At 39.3% G+C, this 24,213-nt stretch overlaps 1 protein-coding gene across 7 annotated transcripts; it reads left to right on the forward strand.

Moving 5' to 3' along the window:
- si:ch1073-513e17.1 (sialin) lies at positions 1 to 23,932 on the forward strand. 7 transcript variants are annotated; one of them, XM_034201591.1, is made up of 13 exons: positions 42 to 278; positions 4,450 to 4,462; positions 5,155 to 5,243; positions 5,427 to 5,517; positions 7,576 to 7,799; positions 9,533 to 9,766; positions 11,026 to 11,200; positions 12,322 to 12,440; positions 19,519 to 19,680; positions 20,994 to 21,126; positions 21,403 to 21,550; positions 21,949 to 22,039; positions 22,728 to 23,932. In XM_034201591.1, exons 4-13 carry the CDS (start codon positions 5,433 to 5,435, stop codon positions 22,893 to 22,895), a joined length of 1,539 nt encoding a protein of 512 aa, XP_034057482.1. In that variant the 5' UTR covers positions 42 to 278; positions 4,450 to 4,462; positions 5,155 to 5,243; positions 5,427 to 5,432; the 3' UTR covers positions 22,896 to 23,932. The 7 variants fall into 7 exon arrangements, with proteins under 7 accessions (XP_034057481.1, XP_034057482.1, XP_034057484.1 ...); XM_034201590.1 differs by lacking the exon at positions 4,450 to 4,462 and having other exon boundaries at positions 1 to 278; XM_034201593.1 differs by lacking the exons at positions 42 to 278; positions 4,450 to 4,462 and adding an exon at positions 1,872 to 1,912.
- The last annotated feature ends 281 nt before the right edge of the window (positions 23,933 to 24,213 follow it).

Consider the following 24,213-nt stretch of genomic DNA (forward strand, 5'->3'; position numbering starts at 1 on the left):
CCTACGTCACATCCGTACAACAGATCTATAGATCATAAGGGCTCTGCTGTGAACAGTGATAACGCAGGTGTAGCTAGCCAGTCCATTGTTTTATAGATCTAGGCTGCCTCGTCATGTGACTGTTTTTCTCTGCCAGTGGGGAAAAATAGCAACACGGTTCAGTTGTTTTCTCGCCGGCTGAGATTATGGCAAAATGGACATGATACATTGTATGTTTTATTTTCTGTAACGTTCAGGCTGCCTTAATCGATTGTCAATGCTTTGAAAACCCTCACAAGGTAAGATGTATTTCACGAAATAGTAATTGTAATAAAAGTAGTAAACATCAGTAACTAAACTATGCTGTAGTCAACACTTACCTAGCATGTTCAGGGATGTGGTCTTGTGTTAATACCATAGACTGTATATATATATATAAAGGTTAATACTCACTGACCTGTGTAACATGAGTTTCTGTGTATGTCTGATACTTGGCACAAAACAGACATTAGGATTTTTTTGATTTTCATTACCTGACTAAGAGCATCAGCTTCCTGGGGTCCAGACAAAGATAAAAACCTCAAAAGCATGCCAAAAAAGAACAAAGACAGTTTATTTTGCATAATACAATCATTGTTTCAGATAGTTGGGCTGTTTACATGGTCAAATATGCTATGGCATGCATACAACATTGCTACAACTTGTTGCTGATATATTTTATTTTTAAATTATTTTTTGGCAGAGTAAATACTAACATTTAATAATACAAATAAACTTTATTTGTATCAAACATTTTGAATTATTTTTTTACAAATTGCCCTCAAATATACAGAAAATACAACAACAAAAATGAAACAGTCCAGCAAAAACATCCATTGAAATTAAAGGATAACATAATAAAGAAATGGGAGAAAAAATCTATGAACGTTTGTCTTGGAAGTAGAATTGATAACAGTGTTAATATAAGGGTTTCCACTGTGCTTTATAAGGGGTAGCAGTGACATCTTCAAATCAATGACAGTAAATCTGATAAACAGTATATTCTTCAGGGATAAATCAGGACGAATCCTAATACAGACATATGCATCTCCAGCACATTTCCAGTAGTTAAACTCCAGAGTTGCATACTATTGTGAGAGCAATTCAAAGTATATCGAGTCGGGACATGTTTTTGGAATCCCGATCAAAGCAAACCCTGAACATTATATATGTTGTGCAACCTGTCTTCCCACACAGACAGTTTTTACAGTTGGACTCCTTTCTTCTTGTACACACATTGGCATTTACTGTAACTGCGTCCAACTGTTTTTTTTAAAAAGTAAGACAAATGAAAAAACAACTTTGAAAGTCAGAAAATAAATTGCATCATCTGCATAATCAAATGATTGTTAAAGTCATATGTGATGTTTAAGTGGATATATTTAAATGTTGGAGTTGTTCATGCTTTTTGAAGAAATTACTTTGGGTCTTTAAGAAATTGTGATTAGTAGGCTATGTTTGAGGCTAAATGAGTGATGACACTTGGGCCCTTTCTCATTTCTCTAACTCCCCTCCTCGACTCCTATCCTCGAGATGCGAGCCGAGGAGCCGAGGAGAGAGGAGGGGAAGCGGGGTTGCATTCCAATAGTCCATTTAGCTTAGGAACCTTCCTAACGGAGTGAAATGACCCGGAAGTACGTCACTGGCAGCCATGATAAGTGCCGTTCCAATTCTCCAAATGAAAGGAAAGGAGGTTTCAAACTTCCTTTATAACCTCCTTTAGCTTAGGAACCACTGGACCTCCCTAACCAAAAGGAGAGGAGAAAATGCTGCCCCACAATGCATTGCAGCCGCAGCATTTGCCATCACAACAGTCGGCCGTTCACGGAAACAACCGATTATGACGGAGAAATGATATCATGAAAGTTACGAGGCTTATTAAGCATTTTAAAACGTATGTGGTAAGTTGCCAAAGTGCTTTGTTCTGAACGTTCATCAGTATTATAATCAAAAAGAGAAATATGAACGTTAGTTTTTACTGAAATGATCAAATAAAGTCAACATCTCACAGTCTTTACTGAGCTGTGTGGGGTTTGTTCAACTTTTAAAAGATGTTTGAATGGTGATATACACAGTGATAGATGTTAAGGACTAACGTTTATAATAAATACATTTGTATTGATTTTAAGATCTTTTCATAGTTCATACAATCATACGTATCGGGATCATTTGTATTCATGTGGACCGGAGGGAGAGGGTGAGAGCATAAGTTTTACTTTCCTTTTTTATTTCAATTCCAACTTTGGTCATGAAGAATATGTTTCTCTGTTGTCCACGTTCATAAAGCATAAAGCAACAGCATCAGAGCACGGTGCAGAGTCTCTAGATGAGTTTACAGTAGTCCCTCGTTCTTATTATACATCCATGTTGTAGTCCGCTGTATAGAAAACTGTAGTTTCCATAGTTTCCCCACAGCAGCAGACGCACATTCATGACGTCCGCTGGCGCATCATAAACACGTCGGATAGTGAAAGTGCAGTCTCTTCTCCTAAATCCTTTTGAATTCTCCTATCCACTATCCCTTAACCCCGTGACGTTTCACTCAGAGGTCAAGGAATAGGAGATATGGTTAGAATTTAGGAGCTGATTTTTGGATTATCGGAACGCAACCCAGCAGGCGGTTAGAGAAATGAGAACTCCTCTCCTCTGAGCGGTCATTTTAAAGAGACGTCCATTAATGATGACAGGAGGCACAGCAGCCCTTGTCTGATGGACACATGTGTTCATGACGACTTATATATTTACTTTGATTCATTCACAGTGCGGTATAATGAGACAATAACAGGCTACAGATGCGGGGACACACACACACATATATATATATGTATACAATTTCAGAATCAAACAGAGCACTCATAATAACGTAACACTATCAGAGACTGGATATATCCCCCCCTCCTCTCTGAGACCTGTCTGTCCGCTGCATCTACGCACACAGTGTACCACACACACACACACGCACCGACAGCTAACAGCCGTTGTGTATTTTATTATGTGAAGCACTAATGGTTTTAGAAAAATATGGACTCTTTGTTTGTAGATATCTACTAAACTAAAGCAAATAAAGAGAGTAGGCCCGTTATACTGAGTGATATATATTATACACACTGCTCTGCTTTCTGCACGGACCTCACAGCTGTTCCCTCTGGAAACATCACGTCGCGATGAAAGCAGTTAATAAAATAATATCCAGGGGATGCATGCAGAGCTGTCATTGGCTGAGATAAGTCCGGCCGTGCGTCACGACTCTTTGAAACATCTCTGTTCCCGGAAATGCATCTACGAAGGAGCCGTGGAGGACCGTGGAGGACCCATCAGTGTATCCTCGGTTATAGCTCCTCCAGAGAGACTCCTCGACGCTCGATCCTCGGTCCTCGAAATGCATTTAGAGAAATGAGATGTCCTTCAACATGGCGAGCTGAAATTCATTTCCGGGTCACTACCGGAGGACCGAGGAGTCGAGGAGGGGGATTTGATGAAATGAGAAAGGGCCTTGGTGTATGTCTCCAGTGTTTGCCTGCTATGTGCTGCTGACTAACACATTGTGTTCAGAAGCAGTTAGCCGTTTTAGGTAGTTGACACATCTCTCAGATCAGATGTTTTCTGTTTTCAATGAGATGAAACTGTAGTGATAATGTTTATACAGCATCAATCTCAGTGTTTATTGTTGTGATGACCTCAGATCAGCTGCTTCAGACGATCCAGTCCTGTTATTGAGTGTGATATCTGTTTATCCACTCTCTTGAGAAATCTTCACCTCTTAGTGCTATGTAACTCAGCTCCAGCCCCAAAAACCTTTTTTTATCTTTCAGAAAATGCATTAACAAGCTCTGTAGTATTTTTTCATCATCAGTTCCTAAATAACAGCATAATTCATGAGTCAACACTTCATTGCCTTTTAAAGCTTGACAGCAGCAAGTTTGAGTGGGAAGTGAAACTCACAATAACGACTCAGCGATTACATTCTGCCCTAAAAAAACGTTTACCTTATTAGACAAATCTACCTCATATCACTTATAGCAGCTATTTCATTACTTTTTTAATTACGTTCACTCTATTAGACCTGCAATGTGTCTTATTCTTGATCAACGTGCTGATTATTTATTATTATTATTATTATTATTTATTTTTAAGATTTGTCTACACCATGTCTGTGAAAATCACTTATAAAGGCAAAAGTGACTTAATATTACAATTTCAATCCAACCAACAATCCCCAAACCCAAATATATTCAAACATACTTAAACAATGTAAAAAGCATCAATCCAGATGTGATGCCCCTGTGGGTTCATCTAGAGAGGGTGTGGCTGTGCTGTCTGTGCTGTCTTGATTGCCTTGATTGCAGTAACTCAGGGCACCTGGGTCTGGTGCCCTGCAGCTATTTAACGCCTCTGCTCCTCTCTGTCTGCCCTCTCTGCTTTCCCCTACAGGCACCTGGTTTCGGTTGAGTATTTTATGAGTTTTCTCAGTTGCTTCACTTTGTGCACTTCAACACTCTCACACTCATACATGTCCATGCAATCCTCACCCTGCATTTACACTGCTGATACCACTGACATCCCCACCTCATGTGTTACTTGTTTTGCACGTAATTAGTTTGGCTAATTTGAACTACTTGCTTTAATAAACATATTTTGTTAAACCGTTGATATGGTGTCTCCTCTTTGCTGTGGCCTTTTAAGCCAGGTCATAACAAAAACATTTAGGAAGTAGGATCTGGCATTTTTATTTATTTTTAAGAATGAATGAAAGAATGACTGAATACAATTAGTTTATATACAGTAAGCAATAGTTAAATCAGGTAGATATTATTGTAATGATTTATTTAAACGATAAAGTGATTATTTTCTAGATTTACTGATTATCAATAGGTACTGTATATAAAATGACAGAAAAAGGCTGATTCGGATGTCTTGGTATCCACTTTAAAATGAGAAAAGGTTGAACATTTTCATATTGCAGAGGTTGAAAACAGTTTTATCCGCAATTTTAGCGAATACATTACTTTAGCAATGAATAGGTTTGATTCATAACGTCGAATAATCTTTGCAACTCTATTGAAAATGAGATGTTTTGACGATAGAAGAACCAAAGTGTATTCTGTTGTAATGTGACCTTTTATTTTTTGTTCACAGGTTCCAGTTTAATAAAGAGACAAACTCATGCTGAGCTCCATCATCACTCTCCCTCTGCAGTGAATCCATCCCGAGCATCAGTAACTCTGGTAAGATCATGTTTGGTGAGGCTTTTATGTGCTGTGTTCTTGTGTTGATTTGTCTGAGTCATGTGTTTTTCTCACTTCCCAGTTGTGCGTCATTGTTGTTTTAAACAACTAACATCTTCCATTCAGCAGGTTGCGTGGCCACCAATGCTCACAGACATCCTTTTACCCACTTAATATTTCCAGAGTGCCATGCCGCTACCCGATGGCAACTCCATCAACACGGCCCCTTTGGACAAAGGCGAGGACACTGAACCCCTCATCGACAATGATCCAAGTATGTGTATCTTTTACAGCACTTTAGAATGTGTATTCATTACGGCTGCACCCAGCAATTATCTTCATTATCAATTAAACTGCCTGTCGTTGTATTTTATCGTTTGCTCTGTACATTTTGTCCAAGCAAACAACTACATTTTACTATTATCTTAAAGGTGGGGTAGGTACATTTGAGAAACCGGCTCGAGATACACTTTTTGTTATATTCCATGGAATGCTCTTAACATCCCGATAGCAATGAATATCTTAAGTGCTTTGACAACAAATCCATAAATAAATGTCATCTGTGGAAGCCGTAGTACTGTAAAAAGCAAGACCAATCATTTTAGCCGGCCCGGCTAAAATAACTGGATGGCCTGTCTGCCTGTCAGCCTTCCATCTGTGCACAAACTTATCTCGTGCCCTCATTGGTCATGTGCGCGTTTGTGTGTGTTGGAGGAGGGGCTCTGTGAGGAAGTGGCAGATTTTTTCCGGTTGTGTATTTTCAAATTCTAGCGCACTCGAGCTGGTTTCTCCAAAATCACCTACCCCACCTTTAACCTAAGATAAATTGACACATTTTCACTATTTCTTATTTGCACACACATAAGACTGCAAAAAATTAAGAAAGTGAAAAAATTATGAAAGAGTCAGGAGAGGTCAAGAAGCTACTAAGAATAAGATAGATAGATGATATATACTTTATTTATCCAATGTTAAAAATGTTTAAAAGAGACATAGGATACAAATTAAAATGAACATTTGCGGCAATTATATTTAAGACTACAATGATATTATATATATATATATAGAGAAACAAACAAACAAAATGAGCAGAAAAACTAACCAATCAGAAAATATGTATATACACTCTTTTCATTAAGAGGATTGTGTGTGTAAATAGGAATAACAAGAGGAATGTGTCTGGGAACAAAATTATTCCAACTTTATGGACAACAGTGTATATAAATGTCAAGAAATAATTAGACAAAACTCATTGTCAAAGCCATTCACTCTTCCTGACATTAAACATTTTATTTTGGCTTTAATGAAATATAGTTTATGTTTTGTTTCTGTTTTCAACATGAAAAAAGAGAGTTGGCAGTCATGCTGGCTGTATATTAAAAACATGTCATTTACTTTATTATGTTATGCTATCGTATGTAGATCAGCACCCCCCTGCCACTTCTTATGTAAGGTTTTATGAGGCAGCTGACCATCAAGTGACTGCAGGAAAAGTGATGATGCTGCAGAAAACTGGGGTAGCTGAGTGTCTGCCCTTAAGCTGCATTTACTGCTTTGTTCAAACATTGCATTTAAAGTGTATAATGTTTGTATGTTTTGTGTCATAAGTAGATTCATCAGCATCAGGAACACTGGTTTTAATGACAGTTGTTCCATTCGAGTATAATAAAGAAATTAAAATGTGGAATAAAGGAGAAAATAAGATATGTAAACATAATATATTTAAGTAATCTGTCAAATAAAGATAAAAACAATTAATATCATATAAACATAAGAAGTCATGTGCCAGCATATTGACTTGTATTTCTTGCATTATATCACTCATTTGTTTACTTATTTTATGTATACAGTATAATTATATTATTATTTACTTAGCTTTAGTTTTTCTTTTAACCTAAATTGTCATTGAATTTAATTTTTGTTCATTGATTGTCTTTCCTAAAAGTAAGTGTGCTCTGGCTACACACGTCAAATGCAATGCCAATATTTGGATTGGAATTGAATACACGATTAACTAGATATCAATTTAACATCAAATGCTGTTAAAATGTTCGTTATTTTAAATATTATATATAGGTGAGTGTCATTATCTTAAAAACCAGCATAATACCATCTTGTAATACCGGAGCTTGTTTTCTGATTTGTTATACTTTAGCTTCAGAAGATATAGTTCTTATAAGATTCCGATCTTAAGATAAGATAACCTTCTCAATAGATAAAAGAAGCGAAAGTCAAAATGGATCTGAATCATTTCAAATGGTTTTCACATTGACTGTTCTCACAGTCCTCCCTTCATGTAAGAATCTTTGTGTTGTATGTTCTGTGTGCTCAGTTCCTCCTCAGTGCTGCTCGGCGCGCCTCAACCTGGCCTTCCTGATGTTCTGCGGGTTCTCCATGGTCTACGGGCTCCGTGTCAACCTCAGTGTTGCCATGGTAGCCATGGTGAATACCACTGAACCCAAACCAGCCCTGAACAGCTCGGTGGTCTCTGCCTGTCCACTGCCACCCGGAGGGGACAACAGCAGCAACTCTTTCCATCAACCTGCAGGGGTAACAGTCAGTACACATTATACACTGCCCGTCCAAAAGGAAAGTCACACACTCTAATATTTAGTTGGGTCGCCTTTAGCTTTGATTACAGGATGCAGTCGCCGTGGTATCATTTCGACAAGCTGCTGCAATGTCACAAAATGTATTTCGGTCCAGAGTTGCATTAACTTTCTGCCGAGATCTTGTATTGATGATGGGAGAGTCGCACCGCTGCAGTCTTCTTCAGCACATCCCAAAGATTCTCAATGGGGCTGAGGTCTGGACTCTGTGGGGCCAATCCATTTGTAAAGGATGTCTCATGCTCCCTGAACCACTCATTCACAATGTGAGCCCAAGGAATCCTGGCATTGTCATTTTGGAATATGGCCGTGCCATCAGGGAAGAAAAACTCAATTGATGGAAAGACCTGGTCATTCAATATATTCAGGTAATCAGCTGACCTCATTCTTTGGGAACATAACGTTGCTGAACCTGACCAACTGCAGCAACCCAAGATCCTAACACTGCCCCAACAGGCCTGTGCGGTAGGCCCTAGGCATGATGGGTACATCACTTCATCCGCCTCTCTTCTTACCCTGATGCGCCCATCACTCTGGAAGAGGGTAAATCTGGATTCATTGATTTAGTGATGTATTAGTTTCAACAATCTCCTTATATTAGTTGTGTTCTTTGGTTGATGCAGGCCAATAATCTGACCCTTCTGAAACTGATTAACATCCTCTCCACGACCACAGGATATGGCTTCTTCTGACATTGTGGTTTAAGAAATGAGACTGCAACAGCTGGGGTTAAATAACTTGTTGCAGGCTGAAACATTTTCATCACTGCAGTAATTATCCAATTGAAGGCTCCTATAGATTGGCTTAGTTGAATCCAGTTGGTGACTTTATTTTTGGACGGCAGTGTATTTACTACATTATATACATGATATAAATACATCTCCCCTTCCACTCATTATCATGTGACCAACAATAACAACACGTGAGTAGTCTGGAACAAAACATTGGTAAACAAAATTATATGGTATCAGTTGGTTAGTCAGAGTGTATGTTTTGTTTGAATTAAGTAAGGAAAGTCATAACCTCTCTGCAAATCTGACTGAATAATGTACTTTTCAGTCGGTAAAAAGAGTAACTAGAGAGGAAGCTAATGACTTCAAAATGAATTAAATATAAATGTTCCAGATTACCATTTTTTTCACACCTTTTCATTGTTTAATTCAATATTTTGCAAAGTTGCAGGCTAATATTATGTGGTGGCGGCTTGTAGGACTGTTTTTTACTCAAAACGATACAAAACATCCAAAAGTCAACCTGTTTTGAAAAAGTTTTATGTAATGATTACCAAAATTCCCAACATGTTTTACGCTAGTCAAATATTAAGACCTTGCTTCGAAACAAATGTGTTTGTTCTGTTAAAAAGATTAATTTAATAAAGTTGAATTAATAAAAAGTACTAATTTCATCCAATTAGTCTTTTCATTCAAACTGAAGCTTTTTTATTTAATACATTTTTATTTTTTTGTTTTCCGCTGATGACTACATCAAATATCCAAAAAACCTCAATGGAAGCTTTAAATGTAAAAAAGACAATAACTTACACATTTAACACAAATATATATTGTATACAACTTCTATCACACACTTGGAAGTGGACCACCTTTGCCTGGAGGGTAAACATCATATTAAATGAGTATGTGGCCTGTCAACAGTCTAATGCCTCCCTTCCTCCTCTCCCAGATCCCCCAGTACCCCTGGGACTCGGAGACTCAGGGCTGGCTGCTGGGGGCCTTCTTCTTCGGATACCTGTGCACACAGATCCCGGGGGGCTACCTGTCGGATCACTATGGGGGGAGTATCTTCCTGGGTGTCGGGGTGCTGGTCACTGCCTTCCTCACGCTGCTCACCCCTCTGGCTGCTCAGATGGGGTCCCACTGGCTGTTTGCACTACGAGTGCTGGAAGGCATCGCGGAGGTGAGAGTGATGAGCTGAGCGCAGGAGGCTGTAGCATAAGAAGTGTGTAACGTTTCTGTCTGTGTACTTCGAATTTATAATCAGGGTCTTCTCCAAAATGTAATGGGTTCTTACTTGGCCCATGCTACACCCTTCTTCAAAGTATGTTTTAAATCAGGCACGTAGTTTTTCTCACGCAAACCTTTTCTTTTAGAGGAATTGTCTATGATTAAGGCTTCACCACACCAGTTGAACCACACAGTATATTCAACCACCTTTACAAAAAGGTAATTTAATAGTAAAGCTAATTCTTTAAAAGCCTTTTCTTATTGTAATCCTTGTAAACAACATATTATTTCAATAGTTGTGTGAACAGTTTGTGATTGAGAGAAAAGCCTTTTTCCCTTTTTAAGTTTAAGTTGATTGTACACCAGAGCTGCAACTAACACATTTTATTTATTGATTCATCTGCTGATTATTTTCTTGATTACAGAATTTGTAAAAAATAAAGAACCTGGAAGGTTTTAAAAATAGCTTTTATTGCCCATTATGTCAAGTTATTTGAACATAATCCCGAATTCATTTACACAGTCACTCTTGTGAACCAACAGTCTTTTAATATTTGGAATGAAACAAACCTAGCATCCAGGGGGCGGAGCTAGCATTGCTTCAAATCACCCTGATCAGCTGGTAAAATAAACAAAGTGAAGTATTTTTGTGCAGGAGACATATGTAACCTTTTATTGCTAATCGGCCACATTTGATATGAACAAAAAAATGTTCTAATCCCTCTCCCTCTCTGCTGTCTCCCTCTCTGCTGTCTCCCTCTCTGCTCTCTCCCTCTCTGCTGTCTCCCTCTCTGCTCTCTCCCTCTCTGCTCTCTCCCTCTCTGCTGTCTCCCTCTCTGCTGTCTCCCTCTCTGCTGTCTCCCTCTCTGCTGTCTCCTCTCTCTGCTGTCTCCTCTCTCTGCTCTCTCCCCTCTCTGTCTCTCCTCTCTCTCTGCTGTCTCCCTCTCTGCTCTCTCCCTCTCTGCTGTCTCCCTCTCTGCTCTCTCCCTCTCTGCTGTCTCCCTCTCTGCTGTCTCCCTCTCTGCTGTCTCCCTCTCTGCTGTCTCCCTCTCTGCTGTCTCCCTCTCTGCTGTCTCCCTCTCTGCTCTCTCCCTCTCTGCTGTCTCCCTCTCTGCTGTCTCCCTCTCTGCTCTCTCCCTCTCTGCTCTCTCCCTCTCTGCTGTCTCCCTCTCTGCTCTCTCCCTCTCTGCTGTCTCCCCCATGTCCCCTCAGGGAGTGACGTTCCCGGCCATGATGTCGATGTGGGCTCGCTGGGCTCCCCCTCCGGAGCGCTCTCGCCTGATAACCCTGTCGGCGTCTGGGGGAAGCTTTGGGGCCTTCATTGTTCTGCCTCTCACCGGCCTCATCTCCCAAAGCTTAGGCTGGCCGGCTGTCTTCTACCTCTGTGGTGAGCACGGGAACCAAACACAATCACACACTTTCCTCAAAACATACATTAGTCTCTCACAGGAAAGATGCCATGGTGGTAGATGCTGAACAAAACGGTTAACCCAAAAACGCTGTAATCAGTTACATATTTTTAGAACGCTAAGGTGTGTCTGGTTAAACACTAGCAATCAAATGATGAGAAGTGACGTTTTACCTTCATGCAAACACGTTAACAGCTGGACTGTAAGATGATTCCATGCTTTAATGTTCAAAAAGGTATTGTTGTCATACTGCCTGTGCTGCAGCACCTCTTTTCACCCTCTGTCTGAAACCAGAGCCCAGTCTGCTCTGATTGGTTAGCTGTCCAGCTCTGTTGGGATTGTTCAACAACTTAGAGATGTCCCGCCCCTTAGCCTGTCATGTACAATGTGTCAGAGCGCTACCCAATAGAAGCGCGAGTGTTACATATAGTGGGTGTTTCTCAATGTCGAGCACGCTTGCTTGGTAGCACATGTCTTCCGAGTCACTTGCTTCAGAAGCGAGGCAAGAATACTTCCTGGCATTCGGAAAACGAAGAGTGGAACAGGCGAGCAAGTGTGCAGGTGTGCTTCAGAGGCCCCGTCTTACTTTTTCCGCCACGGATTTGGGGAAATTGGTCCGTGCCCAAAGCATTGTAAGGATTTTAAGACCGGAGTCTACACATGTGCAGCTTTGAATTTTCTCGCTACGAAGTACGCCGGGCTCGGTAGAATTCCAAGTATGCTGGACATTGGAACAGTCCTTCGGCGCCACTCGATGACGTAGTATGCTTGAAATAGTGGCTCTGGAGCAGCTTTACTCGACATTGAGAAACACCCAGTGATGTAATTATCTTACGGAAGTAAACAAAGGAGTCCAATTCCGGCAGGGGGGGGAGAGAGAAAAACTCCCTCTGGAAGAGACACAGGGATTTAAGCCTTTGTTTTTTAAGCTGAAAAATGACCAGTACACATTTTTTTGTCAAACTTAGAAGTTGTTCGTCTCTATTTGCTCACAGCTTCTTCAACGTTTGATTTTGTTATGACATCAGGCCTTCACTGTCAACCCTGCTTTATTTATTCATTACTATATCCAATCAAACCTTCTTTCTCTTTCCCTCAGGTGTTGCTGGTTGCCTCTGGGCAGTCGTCTGGTTTATCTTCGTATCTGATGACCCTCGCACCGACCGTCGAATCAGCAAGGAGGAGAGAGATTACATCATAAAATCCATTGGATCTCAGGTACGCGTGAAAGAATGTTTTATTTACATCTAACTTTTCTCAATATTGCCCTACAATTTTGGTAGAAAGAAAGCCGTAGAGATTAGAAATGACAAAATATGTATTTGTTTATAATATGTTAATCATCATCATCATCATCTTTTATTTAAAGAGACTCTTGGTCCATTATTACAAAAAACATACAACACTCAAATATAAATTAAAAAAGGCAGTTATACCAATGTTTCCACAGAGGTGACTGGTATCGCACAGCACTGAAACACGGATTTGAAAGCAGCATAATGACAGAGTTATGAGAAACATTCAATCGACAGATGAATTTGTACATTCGATTTCTCAAAAGAGCATGGAACGTGTTGACTCGTGCGTTACAGAACATTTCACTTGCACTGCACCACCTTGGTTTTCTAAGCAGTATACGCAAACAGTCATTATATGCAACCTGGAGCTTCTTGAGGCTTGCCTTCTTATACTTGACCCACAAGGGGGCAGTATAGAGAGGAGTGCAATAAGCTCTAAAGAGGTTCACCTTAACCTTATCTGAACACCAAGAGAGTTTTCTAGCCAACATGTTGGCTTGCATATATAAGACACGCCGCTGTCTATACATGTCATCATCATCAGCCATTTCATCTGTGATGATGTGTCCCAGATACTTAGTGTTACAGCAAACAGACAGCAGATACTTAGTGTTACAGCAAACAGACAGCACCTGTCCTGACAGGTAGAATGTTGGAAAACAAAGGTTCTTATCCCCTTGTGCTCTGCAGATCATTACAGCGCTCTTCTTAGCATTGTATTTAACGTCAAATTTGACTCCGTAATCAGAACAAACATTTAGCAACTGTTGAAAACCAGCACTGCTAGGAGAAACAATAGCCAGATCATCGGCATACATAAGATGGTTTACAATCACATTACCAATCACACACCGTGTTTTACAGACACTTAAATCATCTGATAGATCATTCATATAGATATTAAAAAGGCATGGTGAGAGGAGCCCCCCCTGGCGGACTCCATTACCAACACCAAATGGCGCAGAGACTGCATTCCCCCATTTGATCCGCATGCTCTGGTTGGCATACCAATAAGCCAGGATCCTAATTATACTGTTAGGCACACCCCTTTGTCTCAATTTTAAAAACAGTTTATGGTGGTTAACTCGGTCAAAAGCCTTAGAGGCATCAATGAAACCAATCAGAACAGTGGAATTCTGTCTTCTATATGTTTCTACCATTTCCTTCAAAGCATAGATGCATAGCTCAGTACCATGCTTAGCCTTGAAGCCAAACTGGTTATCTGAGGTACATAAATAGGAACATAGTCTATCTAACAAAATTCTTTCCAAGACTTTGGATAACACACTGGCTAGAGCAATTGGTCTATAGTTATCCAAGCTCCCTACCTTGCCCGCTTTGTCCTTAATGACAGGCACCAAAGTAACAGTCAACATGGAGTCTGGCAACATACCATGAGTCATGAGGCCGGTAAAACAAATGGCAAGAAGAACTGCAACCTTCGGGCTTGCCTGTTTAAGGTGCTCTGCAGTGATTCGGTCAGAGCCGCAAGGTTTATTATCAGCTAGCTGTGCAATTGCTCGATAAACCTCTTTAGCTGTGATTCCCACTGTGTCACTCTTCACAACATTACCAACTTTGTAGGGGTCACTTTTAACACAATTAAGTATATTAGAGTAATGTTGCCTCCACAACTCAGCTATGTTATCGGCTCCAGATACTCCCTCTATGGTACACGGTAATGACGTACTGGCCCTGTTAAATGAGCGCATGGTGAACAATGACGTGCTCTGCTTTATGGCAGCTCCTCTGGGGATTTAAATGCAACAAATATTACTATGAGTCCACTGGTAGTGTCCCAGTATTGCCACTATGGAAGAAGAAAATGACGTGCAGCTGTTTGTCTGAAAGGGAGTTTTGGATGAATTGATTAATGTGGGTCCTCTTTAACTACCACAGTTAGAAGAAACCAACTCAAGTTGGTTAACATCAGACCCAAGCTTTTGATCCACGATAAGAATTAGTCATGTGAAGCATTTGCAGCATATCATCATCACCAAATCCTGTGGTTAAATGCCACAAAAGGTGACATAAATCCAAGCTGTCACCTTTACTTTTTGATAAATAACTTAAGAAAAACTCAGTAACACTTTATTTTGATAGTCCATATTTAACACTCTATAAGTCATCAGTTGACATTTAGTAGCATGTCAACAGCGTATTAACCAATATTCAACCTTACTATCTGTAGATTGTGTCAACATCTTCAAAATTGACAATCAACTACTCAAAATCAATCTGTCAGTTGAAAGTGAACAGGGTCATGTCGACTATCTGTTGATAATCTGTTGAGAGTCAAGATGTCAACTAAAGATTACATTAAGCATTAGTTGATGATCAACAGATAAGCAACTTTAGAGTTTAGTTGACTATCTGTTGATCGTCAACTAAACTAGAGTTGACTATCAGTATACTTTTAGTAGGCATTCTCCACTAAGCGTTTGTAGGCATGTGTTAGGACTATCCAATTAAAGTGAAAAACAGTTGAGAACAGTAGAAAGTCTATAGCCTATCAACAGAACACATACATTCATCCACTAATTATATGCAACAGACATGGGAATAAAGCAAAATGTTTTGCACAACTGATCACAAACTTTATTTATTCATTATGTATGTAATGTTTGAGTTAGAAACACCTGTTCCTGTTTTATTTGACTAATATATAAGATAAATACAGAAGCCTAATGCATTCACTTGAGAAAAAAAGTTTTTTCACAAGAACTCACAATCTACAGATAGTAAGCTTGAATATCGGTTAATAACCTGTTGCAAAAAACATGTTGACAGTCAACAGACACTTTTTGTAAAATCTATAGATCAACACTTGAGATGTACCTTATATTCTACTGGCAGTTACTGTAGTTACATGCATGTTACTTGTCTGTTGAAACAGTGTTGTTGAATGTCAACTGATGACTTGTAGAGTGTTAACTATGGACGATCAAAATAAAGTGTTACCAAAAACTCAAATGAAATTAATTGTATTTATTAAATGTTACATTGTTTTTAAGCCGTTTTAGATTTCCTTAAATAATATCAATTTCATTTACTTTAGATTTATGACAATACCTCGTCCCACACACTTGTACCCCATTGTCAGACTTGTTCAGCTTGCAGTGAAATATTGTTAGGTTCCTTATGAAGCATACTTCCTCTCCCCTCAGCTGTCATTCTGTGTCAGAATATTTCTTATCTTTTTTTACTTAATGAAATCTTCCATATCGACACATTTATGTAATATGCCTGTAAATGTCCCTTCTCTTTATATCTGTTCGTTCATGTTTTTATTGTTCACAGTTAAAACCCACACACTAATCACATTAACATAAAAAAGCATGTGCATTTACTCTTTTACATTGGCCTTAACCTTCTAAATGTGTGTAGACTAAGACTTTTATTCATACATATAGCTATAAACAGCTTTTATATGTAGCTGATCCCACAGCAGTTGTTCGACAGCAGGAGATAAGACTTCTACCTTGATCAATATAATGATAAAGCAACAATACTTTTACTTGAGTACAGTTTTTTTTGTTTTCTCTACCCACCACTCATCATGATATCAATGTTGTGGACATTATTCACTGTCTGAAGTGTTGTCTGATTGATTGAAAAGTTTATTAACAGCTTGTATATTGGGTACAGTACAGTACAGCTCAAAACATACAATTGTTAAGGGGATGCAGACCAGAGAAAGACTTTCGTCTTGTTTACATCAGGGTCCCCCATTTCCAATTCATCATCATTTAAGACATATAAGACATATTTGACATACAGATGGCTTATTTACAATTTACATACAGGTGGTTTTTTACATACAGATTGCTTGTTTACAATTTTCCTTTTAGATTTCGTTCTAATACATCCTAACCGGACATTTAAGACATACCAAGTCTACAGATATACAGTTAGTAACAGAGTCTAAAATGCGAGTATATACATAGATGGGGGGGGGGGGAAGCTGTCCATTGAACGACAGGTTGAGATTTGTACCATTACCGGGGCCAGTTTTGCAATGCTCTCCCCCGAAGGTGCTCTTTAAGAGAGGTTTTGAAGGTAAGTATAGTTTTACTTTCCTTTACAGTTGTGGGAAGAGCGTTCCACCTTGATGTGGCATAATTGCGAAACGTGTATTCCCCCTTTTTTGTGCCAAATCTGGGTTTCACATGATTTGTGGAGCTCCCTCTGGTGTTATGATCATGGTATTCCTTGACCTTTGGGAAGAATTTTGACATGTACATGGGTACCATAGAGGTGTAGTGGATCTTGTAGACCAGGCCCATTGCAAGTAGCTGTACTCTGTCGTCTACTCTAAGCCATCCTAGGTTGTCAAAGTGGGCAGAGGTGAGGTGGGTTCTAGATGAAAGGTCAAGCAGTAGTCTGACCAGTTTATTTTGCGATGTTTGAAGTTTTATTTTTAGCGCCTTGGAGGTGCTATGGTACCATGACGTGCAAGCATAGTCATAGTACCCTTGAATGAGTGCTCCTGCCAGAGTTTTCAGGGTGTTTTTGTTTACCAGAGAGGAGATCCGGTATAGGAATCTAGTTCTTTGATTGACTTTTTTTATTACATTGGATGCCATTTTGTCACAGGAGAGGTTTGCCTCAAGAATAGATCCTAGGTATGTAATTTCCTTCTTACTTGTGACAATAATGTCGCCCACTGCAACTGAGAAGTCGTCGGATTTGCTGAGATTATGTTTCGAACCGAAGAGAATGGACTCTGTTTTACCCGGGTGTAATGATAATTTATTATCGGCAAGCCAGGTGCAGATTCTGCCGAGCTCGGAGCTGAGGGTTTTTTCAACCTGCAATCTGCTCCTGTCAGAGACCAGCAGGGCTGAGTCGTCCGCGAACAGGAACAAGTTGCAGTCACATGCTGATGACATGTCATTTGCATAAATTAGGAACAGTAACGGACCTAATATGCTTCCTTGTGGAACACCACAGCTCACTGGGAGGGGGGGGGGGACAGAGTACCGTTTACCTCCACCTGTTCTCTCCCCTCCAGGTAGGATTGCATCCAGCTCACCGATAGTTTATCAAAACCAATTGCTTTTAGCTTGTCAATCAGAATGGGGTGATTGACAGTGTCGAAAGCCTTTTGTAGGTCCAGCATCACCATGCCGCAGTATTTTCCCTCGTCCACCTCTTGTTTGATGTGGTCGCTCAAATAAAGAAGGCATGTGTCAGTGGAGTGGGATGTTCTAAATCCAGATTGAAATTCATAGATTAGTTTATTTTCCGCGAGGTACTTTTCAACCTGTTCATATACTATTTTTTTCCATGACTTTCGAGATGGAGGTAAGTATAGAAACAGGGCGGTAGTTGCCTGGGTCCAATTTGCTGCCCTTTTTGTTACTCTTGCAATTTTGAAGTCTTTGGGTACTTTTCCCTGTTTTATGGAGAGGTTAATTATGTGAGCTATGACTGGTGAGATGGCGGTTGCTGTGTCTCTGAGGAATTTGGAGGGGATATTGTCGTGGCCAGTGGCCTTGTTAGGTTGGAGGGCGCTCAGTTTAATGAGTACCTCTGCTGTTGTTACCCTTGCTAGACTGAAATCATCTTTGCGTTCCCCTAGGTTTTTGTAGTAGGTCATGATGTGATCTACTCCAAAAAGCCCTGAGTGGGAGAGTAATTTATTTACAAGAGTTGTGGCTATGTTTGTGAAAAAAATGTTCAAGTACTTGTCCACATCCAGTTTGTCTATGATGAGCCTGTTATCTGTCTTTATGTTTAAGTTAGAAAATCTCATTTTGAGTTTTTTACTGCAGCCAAGCTGGTTATTGAGTAATTTCCAAAGTTCACGGGGTTTATTTTAGTTTTCCTCAGTTTTGACATTGATGAAATTCTTTTTGGCAGTTTTGATCATGGAGCTTACGTCATTTCTTAGTCTGTTTCTTTCAATTTTGAGTTCAGTCACGTGGGCCTGGAGTTCACTGCTCGTGCTTTTGGAAAGCATTGACTGACTTTTATGAAACTCAGAGCATTTTTTGTCTCTGGTTTTCATGGCGGTCAGTATGCCGGAGTGCATCCACGGCTCAGCGCGATTTTTTACCCTGGTTGTTCTTAGGGGGGCCAAATCATTGAGTATTGCAGAGAATTTGTTTTTGAAACCAAGCCATGTTTCTTCAACTTGTGTACCACCGAGCTCATCTGACCAGTCCAGGCTCTCCAGTTCTAGGTTAAAGGCCTCGCTAGAGTAGTTTTTGAGGTCTCTAGATATGACTGTTTTGTGACAGCCGGCCCTTTGTTTTAGCTTTTTGCGGGTACAGAATATCATATAATGATCACTTAACCCGCATGCTATAACCCCTTTACTGGAGATCCTGGACTTGTCAGAGGTCAGAATGAGATCAATGGTAGTTTGTGTTGTTTCACATACCCGGGTGGGTTGGGTGATTAGCTGGCTGAAGCCGTGCAGATCACAAATCCTACTGAAGGACTTGAAGACGGACGTGTCTTTACGTTGCATATCCGTGTTCCAGTCTCCAATAATAATTGTCTCTACATCCCCCACATCAGCCAAACATCCATCTAATGTATCATAAAAGTCACTCTGTTCCGGTGGTCTATAGATTGTCCCGACTATTACAGATTTAGCATTGTCAAAAAGAATTTCAACCCACACAGATTCAATATTTTCATGATGCAGGTCAGTACGGTTTTTGAAATTGGTGTCTTTATGTATGTACATGCAGACACCACCTCCATTCACGTTCCTGTCCCTTCTCACTACAAGATAATCTTCAATTTCAATCTCTGAATCTGTAATGGAATTGTCAAATTTGGTCTCAGAAAAGCATAATATGCTTGCCTTACCGTTCATGAATAGCTGCCTCAGTTCAGCCAATTTGTGTCTCAGGCTGTTAGTGTTCAGATGAAAAATACGTAGTCCATTTTTGTTGCTTAAATGCACAATTTCGTCAGCTTGCAGCTTGTACATATATAAATAAAGCTTGCAGCTTGTCTGAGGATGTGTGATGTGTGTGCAGGGTACAAGTCATGGCTGGTCCATTCCCCTGCTGTCCATGTCCATGTCGGTCCCTCTGTGGGCCATCACCATCACCCAGATGTGTTCCAACTGGTCCTACTACACCCTGCTCACCTCCCTGCCCACCTACATGGACAACGTCATGCACTTTGACATCAAATCAGTGAGCTTTCTATTAATTGTTCTTCCATTTCCTTTAAATAGCGCTTTATCGTTAATATCATTTTTAATCTTCTGTCCATATGTGTCAGGGACACTTCACCCTTATTTACTGAAAATGTTGTGTGTTTTACTAAAATGAAACCTAGCTTGCCCTTTCCAAAAGTACAAATATTATGCTTCTCTTCGGATTTTAATCAATGCTAGATGTTTTCTAGCACTCAGCCCAGTTTATAACTGAGCTTGAGCAAAGTAATTACAATCTCCACTTTAAACATATCAATTATTGGGCTTTAGAAATGCTTATAGCCCGATAAGTCGTGTGTGTGTGTGGTGGGTTTTTCTCTGGAAGTTTTTCCTTGTACGATGTGAGGGTCTACGGATAGAGGGTGTCGTTTTTCTCATACTGATATTCTGAACACTCTGTGCTTATTGTGTTTGCTGTAAAGTGTCTCTACTGTAGGCTATTTTTATTATATGTACAGCACTTTGGCTCGACCAAAAATCGTTTATAAATAAAACTTGATTTGATTTATATAGGAATTTAAATATGATGATGATATAAATATGGAAATCAGTTTTTACATATTGATGGAAATGTATGGTTGAAATACTATATATCTTAAAAATAAGTCATGTTTTTTATATTTATCATTATTCATGTTTAAACTTGCTTTTTTCCAAATAAGTGCAGATTTTGTATACCTTAGTCAGAGATCAAGATTCAAAGGTTTATTTTCATAACATATACACAACTACGGTGTAATGTAGGAAGAACTGAGATCACAGGTTCCTCAATAGTGCAACGTAATCAAATATTTAAATAAAAACAGTGCAAGTTCAGGTGTGTAATAGTCTTCTGGCCTGTGGGATGAAACTGTCCCTGAGTCTGGTGGTTTTAGTCCTGATGCTGCGGCACCGCCTGCCAGACGGCAGCAGTCAGAGCAGTTTGTGGCTGGGGTGATGGGGGTCTTTGATAATCTTTCTTCCTGAGCCGCTGGGTGTAGAGGTCCTCCATGGATGGCAGCGCCGTCCTGGTGCTGGCTGTTTTCCCCCGTTTACAGTCTTAATGCTAAGCTAAGCGACCAAGCTGCTGGCTGAGAGGGTGGTGTCAATCTTATCAAACTCTCAGCAAGAAAGACAATAATTGTGTTCTTAAAGCTCTTTCTTTAATCATTTCCCAGGTGTCCTCACCTTTTTGTCTCTGTTTCTGAACACTTACATGCACATCTCTTGATACTTGACAAAGACAAACATGCTTGCTTTACTATCAAATCCTCCGCTGAACACTCATGTAATGTCTCTGTCTGTCTCCAGAATGGTTTCCTGTCCGCTCTGCCGTACCTCGGGGGCTGGCTGATGTCGATGCTGTCGGGTGTGGTGGCAGACAGCCTCATCGAGAGGGAGGTGTTCAGCATCACCGTCGTACGCAAGCTCTTCACACTATTAGGTAAAAGACACTTTTCCTCTCAGATCGCTCATGTGTAGTTCACATATGAATGTATGCACTGTGCACTCTTTTTAATTGCAACTATTTAGTTAAGAAACTAAAGCTTTAAGATTGATTAGATAAAAGTACCTACAAACTTTAAATTAAGTAGAGGACTTTATCTCCATTCCACCTCTGGTCAAATCCAAATATTAAAAAGACAGAACCAGTAACCCCAGTGATGTTTTCTGAGCCTGTACTGGGTTTCCTTCCTCTCCTGACTCCCTCCTGGTGCAGGTCTGATGCTCCCGGCAGCTTTCCTCGTGGCTGTGAGTTTCGCTGGCTGCAACCATATCCTCACCGTCACCTTCCTCACGCTCTCCACCACCCTTGGAGGCTTCACCGCCCCCGGGGTCAATATCAACCAGATAGACATCGCTCCACGGTGGGTGTTACTGCCCTACACCTTCACTTCTCACTAATTTAGCCATTTACACCTCAGTTTTAAGTGGTCCTCATATGCGTTTTGGGGTTTCCCTTTCCTGCAGTGTGTTATATAGGTTTTCTTCAAAGGCTACAATCCAAGTTCCCTCCTTGTATACACATTACTTAAAGAGACTTTGTTTATTTGGAATCTTTTATATTACTGGTTTGTACTTGAAGAATGAATTATCAGAACGGTTGCCAAGTAAGTCTCTGTTAAATATTCCTGTTTCGTTCCAGCTTACTCATAAACGTACATACCGTATGTGTGATAAATTAAATGTAATAAATATAATCTGGCCGTATGGAAAATATAACATTTCTGGCTGATAACGTCTTGCTCTTTCACTGTCTTTGCAGATATGCAGGATTCCTTTTGGGAATCAGCAACACTTTCGGGACCATTCCTGGAGTCCTGGCCCCGATTGCTACAGGATACTTCACTGAGGGTGTAAGTCTTAAAATAAATAGTCATAAAGTTACTTAAGTTACCATATATAATATTGTAAATGTATATATATTTATATATTGAGTGGGAACGAGAGACATGAAGAGAAATGTCACATTTAATCGTATTTTTAAGAAAAAGGCTATATTCAATATAGGCTTTTTATACCTAAACTAATAAACTTAGAACTGTGCTAATATTTGACCGGTTAAAATCTTTTACTAATTATAAATATATATATATATATATATATATATATATATATATATAGTAAAATGTTTTTTAAATATGTAGGCATTCAAAGTTTAAATACTCAATGCAGAAAATGCCCCCTTTAACTAATATATTATACTTTTATATATATTTATTTTTTTAACACAATTCTAAATAAAAAAAATACAGATATTAAAGTTCATTATTTTCCGTTATAGTTTGTATATATACATTTATTTTTTCAATCCTTATGTGATTACAGCATTTTCGCAACTAGAAGGCACTGTACTGTTTTCATCTTTTCTGATTTCTTCTGTGAAATAACATTACTCTTATATTTCTTTTATTTTTGGTAATCCCAATGTTATAATCAGGTTATAGTACTATTGTGATAGTTGGAATAGGTTACTGACCACAGGTAATTAGTAGTGGTATTGGAATACATCTGGTGATGCATCTCTTCTTCTGTGGTTGTCAGCACACCATGGCGGGCTGGATGAAGGTGTTCTGGGTGTCAGCGGGGATCAACGTGGGGGGGGCTCTCGTCTACACCATATTTGGCAGCGGGGAGATCCAGCCGTGGGCCAATACCGAGGACGAGAGAGCAGAGATTGAGAAAGAAAGGAGCATGTCAATCGCTACATAAAACATAAACACTCAGACCAATACAAACAACATCACAAACAAAAGGGGCACACGCGGTACAGCTTTGAAAGACTGTTGGGTACATTTTAACCCAGAAAAACATAGAGTTCTACTCTCTCAATGTATACCAAATATAGGAATGCAATATTCACTTCACAACTATGAAGAATGGAACGTTTACTGACGAAATGTAATGGTTGACCAGGATAGTTTCATGGAGAACTTTTATCAATACTATTTTAGAACACGTATTCTCAGGTGAGCATTTGAACTCTTTTGTACTATAAACCCAGCAAAGACTATAAGCAGTTTTATACATCAACATCTAACTTTACGCACATTTAAGTATGATTTGCTGGATATTCACTGCCTTTACTAATACATTAGGAATCAGGGATACTTGTTCACTTATACTGTATACTGTTGGAAAAACTCACATGAGCATTTATATTACATGAACTGTACAGCACCTCAGGTGAGACCAAAACAAATGTGGGTGATCTTGTTGTGGGATTTTATAAGATTTCTTTAGCTATAAATGAAATGGGACCATTTGTTTTATGAAGCAACCAGACGTATGACGAAAAAGGATGAAGTGCTTTTAAACCCTGTAATTTCAGCTGCTTTGTTCACAGCTGTGTCTGTTTTCAAACGGACCAAAAGAATCACTTTCCACACAGAATAATACACCAAAAGCCTTTTACTTGACGTAAATGATCTTTCTAGAGGTGTTTTATAATCCAATCCAGATTCCAGGAAGTGCCAAGAACTTTGACTTGCCAATAGAATTATGTTTCATAGAAGAATATGTGGATTTGACGTGTTTTTAATCCGTCAGCCTTTCTTTGACTTGTGGCGTTTGTTAAAAGTGCACTCTGATTGTAAAAATATGATTTAAACAGATGCAATAATGTATTTAACTTCTCTGTATTGAAAATGTGTGAGATGTACAAATATGTTAAATATGTTTACTTAATATTTTATTGGGTAAATGATCAAGTTTGTTTACAGAGCAAAACTAAAATCTGTCAAATCTGAGTGAGGTGTCTGTCTTTTTATCTTTTAGAAAATATATATATATTATCATTTTGTGTAAATATAATACATGAATAGATACAAATAAGCTAAATCAAACAGACATATAAATATGAAGGATAATATTACACAACAAGATTACAAACACACATAATACTTATTTGTTTAGATCTAGAGAGTATTGCCTCTAAGAAATACCAGAATCAGCAATATAAAACTGATATGTAATTGTAGGATGAAAACCACCCAACAAGGAAAGCGCCTTTGGATACACGAGGAGGTTT

Source organism: Gymnodraco acuticeps, unplaced genomic scaffold (genome assembly GCF_902827175.1).
Source record: "Gymnodraco acuticeps unplaced genomic scaffold, fGymAcu1.1, whole genome shotgun sequence".
Classification (NCBI taxonomy): Eukaryota; Metazoa; Chordata; class Actinopteri; order Perciformes; family Bathydraconidae; genus Gymnodraco; species Gymnodraco acuticeps.

Excerpts from the sequence above, each read along its gene's own strand:
- si:ch1073-513e17.1 (XM_034201587.1), top strand. The coding sequence starts at position 4,294 with ATGCCCCTGTGGGTTCATCTAGAGAGGGTGTGGCTGTGCTGTCTGTGC. Across the intron at positions 11,201-12,321 it reads GGCTGTCTTCTACCTCTGTG|GTGTTGCTGGTTGCCTCTGG; the intron begins GTGAGCACGGGA and ends TCTTTCCCTCAG. Across the intron at positions 12,441-19,518 it reads TAAAATCCATTGGATCTCAG|GGTACAAGTCATGGCTGGTC; the intron begins GTACGCGTGAAA and ends ATGTGTGTGCAG.